The 12,996-nt window shown below is 34.8% G+C and overlaps 1 protein-coding gene across 1 annotated transcript in view; it reads left to right on the forward strand.

Annotated features, from left to right (window-relative positions):
* The window catches only part of GNAT3 (G protein subunit alpha transducin 3), a 48,801-nt gene extending 41,603 nt beyond the window's left edge, over positions 1-7,198 (forward strand). Inside the window, 5 exon segments of the mRNA XM_007467044.1 lie at positions 4,787-4,833; positions 4,836-4,915; positions 5,110-5,263; positions 7,015-7,161; positions 7,164-7,198. Coding sequence (XP_007467106.1) covers positions 4,787-4,833; positions 4,836-4,915; positions 5,110-5,263; positions 7,015-7,161; positions 7,164-7,198 — 463 coding nt within the window.
* Positions 7,199-12,996: the final 5,798 nt, after the last annotated feature.

Genomic DNA, 12,996 nt, shown 5'->3' on the forward strand with positions numbered 1-12,996 from the left:
GATTAGATCCTATTTTTCTGTGCTCAAATATATAAATGATGTCAGAAATTGTTATTTTTCCAAGAGAGGCACATGCTTATAGGATGAGCAAAGACATCTCACAAATAAATTAGCTGCAGTAACATTATTAATTTTTAGGTATCCTAGACTATTCAATGAGTTTGCAAACACTATAAAGGGCATATTATTCCATAATAGTCTATTCTGATATGAAATGTAAATAATCTTGTGTGGCCAAATATTTAGCCAACTGTTTAACATAAACTAATAAAACTTAATAACTTTCCCAACTGTTTAAAATGGACTATAAAACTCAACTGTTTAGTCAACTGTTTAATATAAATCCATAAAACTCTGATGGCTTGCAATATATAAATATCATGGGCAGTTTAACAAATAATTGATGTTCACTTGTCGCTTAAAAGCCTAGCCTGTGAATTTTCAGTTACATCATTCATTTCAGGCATTTAAACACGTTTTCTTTACTATTTAAGAATCCTTACTTAAATATCAGGCTTAAAGAAACATGTATTACATACATACATATATAAATAAGTAAATAAATAAATAAAACCTTTCCAAAATGAGAATTCCAAGTTCCATTTAAAGTCTCTAAAGCTCTAGCTGTCTTAACTATTCAGGCAATTAAGGTTATTCAAGCTATATCACATATCCATTCACCTCATCAATTATCCCAGTAGATTTGACCAATCCAGATATTCAGTCAACAAGTATACAGGTTTTCCTCTGATTTCTATTACTGTTTTTCTCAGAATAGTTATGATGGAGTGTATATTTACATTTCTTCCATGCTCCACTTTGGGAATCTCCAAAATTTTTCAGTGGTTATAATGCCTTACACCTCTAAAATAAGCCCCAAATTAAAATTTAGATGAAGAGCTAAACATGAAAAGAGAAGTATAAAAAACAAATTACTACAACAGCAGCAAGACAAAATGTAAACTTTCTTAGAGCTAACGTAATATCCAGGAGAATCAATATAAAAGCAAAACTCCAGCCACTGGTCTGATTTGCTAATGAGCATTTCAGTTCAATAGCAGATGGCATTAGAGAATCGGTCAATGCTCCCTGGACCTATGTCCTAACGTCAATCTGCACAGAAAAAGGGAAAAAAAAACTATCAAGTGAGTCATAAAATGAGAGGATTATTAGCATGCAATCTAAGACTTTCAGAAGCCGTTTTACCAACATGAATAAAACCCAAAGACTGAGTAATCTTTGTCCTCCCTTCCTTAGGAGAGAGCTAAGCATATTTAAACATGTTTATTAGAGGCTGTAAGATGTGTTGAGAGAACAGTGGGCTAAAGGTCATATTACATAACTTATACCCCTTACCAACTGTGTATATTTGACTGAAGAGGAGAATAGCTATCTCTTACACACAGGTGTTAATATCAACAGCAGGCTACAGAGAAGCTGAATTATCAAACTGAGGAGATAGCCAGATGGTCCATTTAAAGAATGCAACAAAACCACTGGGAAGGAGAAAGTTTTCAAGTTTTGCCCAGTCACCTGTTCAATAACACAAAGAGTTACTGTCTGACCTGGGGAAAGAAGACTCCCCAACAAAGATAATTCCAATCTACTTGGTCAGGGTTTGAGAGCTAACAGTAGGCACTATGTAGTACTAGTTAGACACCTCTAGTCTAATTAAGTAGACTTAACAAACTTCACAACAAAGCTTAACAACGTTCATAGCGTCACTATCATACGCAAAGAACCAATCACGGCGCCTGGTACAGAGCAGCCTCAAATATCAGTTGAATTAATAAACCTCGGGCAAGTTGCTTAAAGGGCTCATGAAAAAACAGGAATAATAATTGTACCTATCTTATAAATTTAGGGTGAAGTTTTTTTTTGTTTTTGTTTTTGTTTTGCGGTACGCGGGCCTCTCACTGTTGTGGCCTCTCGCGTTAAGGAGCACAGGCTCCGGACGCGCAGGGTCAGCGGCCATGGCTCACGGGCCCAGCCGCTCCGCGGCATGTGGGATCTTCCCGGACTGGGGAACGAACCCGTATCCCCTGCATCATTGGCAAGCGGATTCTCAACCACTGCACCACCTGGGAAGCCCTAGGGTGAAGTTTAAATAATTGTTGGCTAAAAGTTTAAAAGTCTGAACACATATTTATTATCCTTGCTTCCATAAGAATGCTTACTGAATTTTAAAAATTAAATTTGTTGGCTAATTTTTACATAATATAACCTAAAGTCAATACCGTCCTCTTCCTCCACTTTTATCACAAGTCTGAAACTGCAGAGGATTTGGTAATTAGCAGCACTTATAATAGTCTTTACTGTCACTGAATTTAAATTTCCAAACCACACAACGATTGAATTCCTAAAGGTTGTTTTTAATATTGTGAGCAACTGCTCTTTCAATCTACTATTAAATGGAGTGATTTTGCATTGGTACATATATATATTTGAGGGATTTTAGTTCTATATATCTGTTCTGCACTTGGTTATGCGAAAGGTAAAGTACTAGCACTACAATGTGTTGTACTTTTGATTATCTTCAGTAAATCAGCTGGTTGACATTTAATACCCCAATATAGTTATTACCTTTGAAATCTCTGTACAGCTAGGATGTTCCCTGGTACTTAATATCTTAGGATTAAGCTATTATGAAAGCCGCATAATTTTTCCTTTGCCTCTGGTCTCTTTCTCATCAAATCTATCTTCTGAACTCAGATCAAAGTGACTTACCATACCAATAAGCAAACAAAAAGAAGCAAAGGTTAATTCCCTACCCCCAAATCTCCTATAGATCCCCACTGACTACAATATAAAAACTAATCTTCTCATGTAATGTAAAAGACACAGTAAATCTATTTCTGGCCGAACACCTCAGGCTTACTCCTGCCTGCTCAAAACTTTTGCTCTTGCTGCCTCTATTCTTTTTATACAACTATCATCTTCTGCAGTTTCTGATCACTCCATTTTAAATTACAACCCACCCTCTACACTTCCTATCAGATACTGATATCCTAAGTGCACTCACACACCCACACGCAAACACACACACACATAAACACCACCATCATCCACTTACAAGGTTCTCGAGACTGAATCATCTCTGGTACCTGAAATATAATAAATGCTCAATAAACAAATATTTGCTGAATAAATGAATAAGTATTAGGCCATATACCTCAATGTTTTTACCTTAATCTTCACATTTCCAAAAATATAATTATTTGCCCCAAGCATGCCATGTTCTCTCATTTCTTGATGACTTATACATGCACTTAATGTAAAACTCTTCCCTCCATTCCATTAACATGGATTCTATTCATTTATTTGCAAGTATTTATTGCATGTCTATTATGTGTCAGGCACAGTGCCTGGTACTGGGTATATAGGCATCACTAATATAGATAAGGTCCCTGCCCTCATGAGGCTACTATTCTATTAGGGTGATGATAGCTATTAAACATGTGAAAAAATAAACCACTTATTTATTGATTGTGGCAGTTACTATAAAAGAAATAAAGAGAGTGATACAATAGAAAGGAAATTGGCAATGGAAAGAGTTAAGAATTTACATGGACATTCAAGGTGGTTACTTGTGAAGGAGATATTGACATTAAGACCTGAAAGTTAAGAAAGAAGCAGCCTTATGGAAGGAAGAAAGGAACTGTGTCACGTGGAAAGGAGATGGATTACGCAAAAGTCCTGAGATAGCAAAAAGTTAGATTTATATTAAAGGAGTTGTTACATGGTCCCTCAGGCTGATTTAAATCTTCCTCTGGGCTCACATTTTACCTTATATATTAGAATATTACATAATATTATAATAATGTATTTTTCTCTTTACAAGACAGCAAGCTCTTTGAAGAAAGTGACCAGTTCTTTTTTTTTTAAGTGGGAAAGGCAATTTTTGTAACAATTCAAAATTCAGAAGCCATAAAGGAGAAAAGAACATTTATAAATAAAATTACATAAAAATAAAAGTATACGGAAAAAACCACCATACACAATAGCAAGTGACAACAAACAGGGAATACATAGATAAATTGTGAAAACATGGACAAAAAGTTAATTCCCTTATTTTATGTTAGGAAAAGTCAAAGAACCTTACAGAAAGGAGTTCAAATGATGTTGTAAGCTTTTAACACTTGAGACAAATGCTGTATTTACTCAATCATTAAAGCAACCTCACAATATAGTTACTGTTATTATCATTTATTCATCAGGAACCTAAGGTGCAGAGAGGTTAAGTAACTTGCCCAAGGTTACCCAGCTTATAGGGGACAGAGTGACCATGTCCTTTTATCCTTGTGTCAGTAGGCCTAGCACCGTGTCTAGTACATAGAACACAAATGATAATTGAGTGAATGAATAGAGGTAAGAGGAGCTAAGAGAAGAGGGAAGAATCATAGTATCAGAACTATGGTAGCTTCCAATCTTCTTGTGGGCTCTGGGTATTTAAGAATATGTATAGACTTTGATCAAAATCCCTAAAACCAATAGATGCCTTACTAAAACTCTAAACTGCTGTAAATTTTCCAATTGCTCAAAGTCAGTATGTGAATTATTTTGCTCCAGGCTGCATGAGTACCAAAAAATAAATAAATGTTCTCTTTTTCTCTACTCCATGAGCTGCAACTTGGCCAAACAAGTCTTACTTTATAATCAGTAAAAACTGAAAGACTACCTTTTAAACAGAGGGAGCATTCAGTTATAAGTCCAAATGTTCATCTTAGTGTAAATTTTGGAGGATATTTGTATGATTCTTTATTCTGTTAGTTTTGTTTTTTTAAAGAATGTTTGATGTAGGTGGACAGAGATCTGAGAGAAAGAAATGGATCCACTACTTGAAGGAGTTACATGAATTATATTTTGTGCTGCACTCAGTGCCTATGACATGGTCTTGGTGGAAGATGAAGATGAAGTGGTAAGTCTAAAAGGAAAACACAGTCAAGGTAAAAAATAAGCAGTTGTGCTTTCCAATATGAATACCCCATTTCCCAACTCAGTTAAGACCTTCCAAAGATAGATGTTTCTTCTACAACCTTGTTCATAATGCCAACCATTAATATCTTGCAAATAACAATCCTACACATTTTCATCTTTTATACCTAACAGAACAGAATGCATGAAAGCCTTCACCTGTTCAACAGTATCTGTAATCACAAGTACTTTGCAACCACCTCCATTGCCCTGTTTCTCAATAAAAAAGATCTCTTTCAAGAAAAAGTAACCAAAGTGCATCTTGGTATCTGCTTTCCAGAGTACACTGGTACGATACTTTTCTTTTCATTCCACAGTAGTAAAATTTTGTATAGAGATACATTTTTTCTATCTGGATTTTGATGTGTAATATTTAGGAGGTTGAGGCTTATGATACTTTTCTGAGTCATGTATATGATCCAACCTGGGAAGAATCTTACAAATAAAGAGGAAACCCTCTCTACACTGCCTGCATTAAAGCAAAGCTCTAATGAATAAAGAAGAGGTGGTTAGATAGACCAGGGTTGTTACTCTGTGTAATGTATAATGACATTGCAAATTATATTATCTTAAACATTATAATAGGAGTGTAAATTATATTCCAAATTGGCATTTTTTTAATATATTTCCTAATGAAACCTTGTAATGTTGTACTAGACCTCAGTGGCTCTTCAAAGTCAGAATTAAGTTTCTGGAGGAATAGCTTGAATGAATGAGAAGAGTGACATCTATTGTTCCAATTTTCCTAGCTCCTAGGGTTTTAGTACTGACCCTCTTAGCCAATGAATATAAATGTCAGTTTCTCTAAAAGGGTTGTTTCTTTTGGAGACTTTTTTTTTTTTTTTTGGTAAATAGTTATATGCCCTGTTAATGAAATTGTGTAAGATGGAAATATTTATGATTTAAACACAAATATAAACCCAATTTCACCACTTAGATATGTGGGTAGCCCAGATGTGCCAGGGGTGTTGAATTGTGTCAAAGTAGCTGTTTGTGCTCATCTATAATGAGTACTTATATTTTTCTTATTTGTAAACATTATGTTTACATATTTATCATATGATTGAATATAATCATGCTTCTGTACTGAAAGTTACCAATTAAATATAGAATCATAATTCAGGGCTGTATGTTTTCTTTTAAGTAATCATCTTTATTTTTCAGAGCAATTTTTAGTTTATGAAAAAAATAAACAGAAAAAAGTTTCTACATACCCCCCATCTGGCCAGCTCCCACCATTTCCCCTATTATAAACATCTGGAAGGGGTGTGGTACATTTGCTACAACTGATGAACAGATATTGATACATTATTAACTGAAGTCCCTATTTCAGGTTAGGGTTAACTCTTTGTGTTCCACAGTTCAATGGGTTATGCCAAAGTCATGTCAATGTACCCACCATTACAGCGTTATACAAAATAGTTTCACTGCCATAAAAAATGCCTGTGATCCACGTCTTTGCTGCCCTCAACCCTTGAAACCATTATCTTTTTACTGTTTCTGTAGTTTTGCCCTTCTGAGAATGTCAAAGAGCTGAAATCATACAATAAGTGCCTCTCACTTTTTGGCTTTCATTCACACAGTTTTTCGTCTCTCCTAGCTATCCCTCAAGGTCCAGCTCAAATAACACCTCATTATGTAGTCCACTCATCTATAATTTCCATTCTTTTCTTCTTTTAGTTCATATTAATACCCATGCACACAACCCATGCACACATTTACATGCATAATCTTTGACATACATACGGGCTTTTTTACTTACTCACTTTGTTATATAAATATATTAGTGTTTCTACTCTACTGTGAGCTTTCTGACGCCGAGGTTACATTTTAGCCACCTGAAGCCACGAGGGAGGTAAGCATAGTTCCCAGCACAAAGTAGATGTTGTGTAAACCTCTGATAATTAACCATTGCCATTTTGATTTTTCAATCCTGAGAACATCAAATAGCAAAGGAAATTCCTAAAACATTGATATTACTTATAATTTGATGCTTTTTAAATGCAGTTAAAGTTTACTTCTTTAATTTTTTTTAACAAGGTCCAAATACATTTGAAGATGCAAGGAACTACATCAAGAACCAGTTTCTAGACCTGAATTTTAAAAAAGATAAGGAAATTTATTCCCACATGACCTGTGGTACAGATACTCAAAATGTCAAGTTCGTGTTTGATGCCATTACAGATGTAATAAAGAGAATCTGAAAGACTGTGGGCTCTTCTAATCAATCCTTTTTTCTTCCACTCTTGCTGATGTATACTTTTCAACATATAAAAGGTGCTGTGTGTTTAGTTTTAATAGATATTAACTTGTATAACTAGTGTTGTAAGGCAAAATTTTTCATACAAAAATTTTAATGTATTGTCACCTGCATGTGAATGAGTTTTGATTTCTCTGAGATATTGAGGACTGGGGTGTCTTTGATGTCCTCAGTTCTGAAAACTGATACATTTTGGTAACACTATAACTGTACATATCAGTGACACTGAATTTGCTTGGAAGTAAATTCTGCACTGTGGCCTATTTTTAATGACAGAGCAATGGAAAAAAAAAAGCAAGGTATTCCATATTACTTCCACTGGCCAGACTTTGAGAGGCATTCATTTTTGCTGATAATGTAACCATGCCTGTAACTGTAGAAACTATTCAAAGATGATACGTGTGGTGTTTTACTGGTGTTTATTTTATTGAATACTCCTATTCAGCCACCTGCAAATGCAATGTTCACCATACATGTATCTGTTGATGGAAATTTCATATGCAAAAGAAATGCATCCAATTTTTATTTGCTACTTTTCCTTAGAAAAAAATCATTAATGCTGAATTTACCTTTAGAATTGAGGATTTCAATGATATATTTTTGTACCAATCTGACTGAAAACAGGGGACCACCTGTGGTCAAGAACACAGTGTAAGGCTGCTCAGGCTGAACAAAGTCCTCAGTGGAGTACTCGTTTCCTACATTTTATTCCAGAGCAGCATGGAACATTATTGTAATTGATGGTTTGGGGACAATAAATTGAGACCTCAAGAGAAAAAAATAATTCAATGTCTTAGCACTAGTGTGTTTTAGCTTTGTGAATAAGAAGTAGGAAGTAAGAGTGAGTAATTAGGAGACTTTTTTAAAAAAGAAACATTGAACTTCTTGTTAGTAGTGTATTGTGCTGTCTAAACGTTACACCAGATGCTAGTGGTCAAGGCCTACTCTTTAAAAGCTAATTTGGTGCTTTACAAACAAAATCATTATTTATAAACAGAAAAGATGACTTTTTCTTTTTTAAAGTGTGCTCTATTTACAACGTATACTTGTTAAGCATGTGTGATATCATTTACTCTCTCCACTTGCAGAAGGTGATATATAGATCAGAATAGGAGATGAGTGCTTAAGATCTATAACTTCTTTGAAAAGAGAGCTAATTAGGTTAGTGTAACTAGATGAGATGAAAGGAACATAAATTAAACAATTTGCGAATCTGTAGCTCAGGCGGATTTAGGTAGCCCTGTCTCAGTGTCACTGCTTCACTGTTCTGTAACACATTTCCATTCTAATCATGCAAGAATGATCATTATTCGATCAGTAACCTTGACTAGAGTGTTTCTGGCTTTATTTTCAAAAACACAAGGAGTTATTAACAAATACAGTCAAATAAAAACATTACTATAGTAAGAACAATTAATTTGAAATTTCTTTGCAAAATATAAGTTATTAAGGAGCCTAAGATACCAAAGACAAAAAGTGTATGAGAAAATATTTAGTTCAGGTATTCAGTAAATTTTTCTGGCTAAGACCCATTATCTATAGGACAACAACCCAACATTTTGCTAGGAGCTAGTCAATGCTTTGAGACCTTAAATTAAGATTAGAAATTCTGTCCTTTCATCCATTGCTTTGTTTTTGTTTTCCTGCTTTGCTTTAATCTGTTTTTCTCTAACAGTGTGAAAAGAATGTTCCAGAAAAGAATATTTTTTGAAATACTACTATTATAACTTAGATTTTGACTCTGACTTACCTTTAGGGTTCCTCTTTTAGATAACATAGGTGGAAATGGTGAGGTCAGAAATGGTTTTTTAAAAATACATAACTCATTTCAATCTTTGCAAAAATTAACAGGCATCAGTATGTATTTATGAATATTGTTCTCTGAGAAATTTAAACAATATTAAATTACCAAACTAAACTTAGATATCAGTTTGGATTATTTATTTTAAAAAAACCTGTTCAATTCCTTCCAATCCTAGAATTGAACTTTAAAAAACTTTTCTTCACAATCAAAAATAGTTGCTATGCTAAACGACAACTTTAAGAGAAATTTTTAGTTGGAAAATATAAAATAAATGTTTCCATTATTTCTTTAATGATTGCACTCCTTAAAAATTGACTCTATTTCTGATTTTACTTTTTAAATGTTTTAATAAAAAAGGGGTTGGAGTGGATACACAGCATTTTCCCAGGGCCCTACCTCTACACTCAGAGACACCCTCTGAGACCCCCTCCAACGAGCTGGGCCTAAACCCCACCCACACACCCTCACTCAGGGCCCTACCTCCAAACTCTGGAACCCCACACTCCAGAGGCCCTCCTTTCCCCTTCTGCGCAGGCCCTAAGCAGAGGCCCCACCCCGTGCTTGCACGTGGCCCCGCACTATGCTCAAACATCACACCCCCAACCCGCCTAGGTCCCACCACACATTAAACCCAGCTCCTGCCTAAGTTACACTGCCCCCCGCCCCCATAGTCAAGGTTTTTTTCTTTTATCCTCTTTTAGATTGGCGGTCTGTTTTACTTTGCTGATTCATTGTTGCTGATTTTTTTATATTTTTATTTTCCCTAACAAATATTTTTCTAATTTTATTTTATTCTGTATACTTTGTTAGTGATCTCTCCTTTTGGCTTGCTCTCTCCCCACCCTTTTTTTCTTTTCTTTTTTCTGTCGTAGTTTTATTTGACCTTGCTGCAGTTGTTTCAAATATAGTTTTATTTTTCCTAATATATTCTTTAGCTTTCTATTTTTTGTTTTTTATTCTTTGATACTGTACTGTTCTTTTTTTTTTTTTTTTTTTTTTTTCTTCACTGTGCCACAAAGTTTGACGGATCTTGGTTCCCAGGCCATAGGTCAGGCCCAAGCTCCTGTGGTGGGAACTCTGAGTCCAAACCACAGGACTAACAAAAACTCAGACCCCAGGGAATATCAATCAGAGTGAGGCCTCCCAGAGGTCCTCATCTCAGCACCAAGGACCCAGCTCTATCCAACTGCCTGCAAACTCCAGTGCTACATATCTCAGGCCAAACAACCAGTAAGACAGAAATACAGCACCACACATCAAAATAAATAAATAAATAAATAAAACGACAAAAAAATTTGTTACAGATGAAGGAGCAAGGTAAAAACCTACAAGACCAAAAAAATGAAGATGAAATAGGCAAAATACCTGAAAAAGAATTCAGAGTAATGACAGTAAAGATGATCCAAAATATTAGAAAGAGAATGCAGAAAATACAAGAAACATTTAACAAGGATCTACAAGAACTAAAGAGCAAACCAACAGTGATGAACAATACAATTACTGAAATTAAAAATACTCTGGAAGGAATCAATAGCAGAATAACTGAGGCAGAAGAACAGATAAGTGACCTGGAAGATAAAATGTTGGAAATAACTGCCAGGGAGCAGAATAAAGAAAAAAGAATGAAAAGAATTAAAGACAGTCTCAGAGACCTCTGGGACAACATTAAACACACCAATATTCGAATTATAGGGTTCCCAGAAGAAGAAGAGAAAAAGAAATGGTCTGAGAAAATATTTGAAGAGATTATAGTTGAAAACCTCCCTAACATGGGAAAGGAAATAGTTAATCAAGTCCAGGAAGGATAGAGAGTACCATACAGGATAAACCCAAAGAGAAACACACCAAGACACATATTAATCAAACTGTCAAAAATTAAATACAAAAAAAAAAAATTAAAAGCAGCAAGAGAAAAGCAACAAATAACATACAAGGGAATCCCCGTAAGGTTAACAGCTGATTTTTCAGCAGAAACTCTGCAAGCTAGAAGGGAGTGGCAGGACATATTTAAAGTGATGAGAGGGAAAAACTTAAAACCAAGATTACTCTACCCAGCAAGGATCTTATTCAGATTTGACAGAGAAATTAAAACCTTTACAGACAAGCAAAAGCTAAGAGAATTCAGCACCACCAAACCAGCTTTACAACAAACGCTAAAGGAACTTCTCTAGGCAGGAAACACAAGGGAAGGAAAAGACCTACAATAACAAACCCAAAACAATTAAGAAAATGGTAATAGGAACATACATATAAATATCTACCTTAAATGTAAATGGCTGAATGGCTACAAAAACAAGACCTATACATATGCCATCTACAAGAGAACCACTTCAGACCTAGGGACACATACAGACTGAAAGTGAGGGGATGGAAAAAGATATTCCATGCAAATGGAAATCAAAAGAAAGCTGGAGTAGCAATACTCGTATCAGACAAAATAGACTTTAAAATAGAGACTATTACAAGAGACAAAGAAGGACACTATATAATGACGAAGGGATCAATCCAAGAAGAAGACATGACAATTTTAAATATGCACCCAACACAGGAGCACCTCAATACATAAGGCAAATGCTAACAGCGACAAAAGGGGGAATCGACAGTAACACAATCATAGTAGGGAACTTGAACACCCACTTTCACCAATAGACAGATCATCCAAAATGAAAATAAATAAGGAAACACAAGCTTTAAATGACACATTAAACAAGATGGACTTAATTGATATTTATAGAACAGAATACACTTTCCTCTCAAATGCTCATGGAACATTCTACAGGATAGACCATATCTTTGGTCACAAATCAAGCCTCGGTAAGTTTAACAAAATTTAAATCATATCAAGTATCTTTTCCGACCACAACACTGTGAGACTAGGTATCAATTACAGGAAAAAACTGTACAAAACACAAACACATGGAGGCTAAACAATACACTACTTAATAGCTAAGAGATCACTGAATAAATCAAAGAGGAAATCAAAAATAACCTAGAAACAAATGACAATGAAAACACGACGACCCAAAACCTATAGGATGCAGCAAGAGCAGTTCTAAAAGGGAAGTTAATAGCAATACAATCCTACCTCAAGAAACAAGAAACATCTCAAATAAACAAGCTAACCTTACACCTAAAGCAATCAGAGAAAGAACAAAATAACCCCAAAGTTAGCAGAAGGAAATAAATCATAAAAATCAGATAAGATATAAATGAAAAAGAAATGAAAGAAACAGTAGCAAAGATCAATATAAAACTAAAAACTGGTTCTTTGAGAAGACAAACCAAATTGATAAACCATTAGTCAGACTCATCAAGAAAAGGGAGAAGACTCAAAACAACAGAATTAGAAATGAAAAAGAAGAAGTAACTGACACTGCAGAAATACAAAGCATCATGAGAGATTATTACAAGTAACTATATGCCAATAAAATGGACAACATGGAAGAAATGGACAAATTCTTAGAAAGATGTAACCTTCCAAGATTGAACCAGGAAGAAATAGAAAATATGAACAGACCAATCACAAATAATGAAATTGAAAGTGTGATTAAAAATCTTTCCAACAAACAAAAGTCCAGGGCTAGATGGCTTCACAGGTGAATTCCGTCAAACATTTAGAGAAGAGCTAACACCCATCCTTCTCAAACTCTTCCAAGAAATTTCAGAGGAAAGAACACTCCCAAACTCATTCTATGAGGCCACCTTCACCCTGATAGCAAAACCAAACAACTATACTACTAAAGAAGAAAATTAGAGACCAGTATCACTGATGAATATAGATGCAAAAATCCTCAACAAAATAGTAGCAAACAGAATCCAACAGCACATTAAAAGGATCATACACCATGATCAACTGGGGTTTACCCCAGGAATGCAAGGATTCTTCAATATATGTAAATCAGTAAATGTGATAAACCATATTAACAAACTGAAGGAGAAAAACCATATGATAATCTCA

The sequence above is a fragment of the Lipotes vexillifer genome, unplaced genomic scaffold (assembly GCF_000442215.2).
Source record: "Lipotes vexillifer unplaced genomic scaffold, Lipotes_vexillifer_v1.1 scaffold247, whole genome shotgun sequence".
Taxonomy (NCBI): domain Eukaryota; kingdom Metazoa; phylum Chordata; class Mammalia; order Artiodactyla; family Lipotidae; genus Lipotes; species Lipotes vexillifer.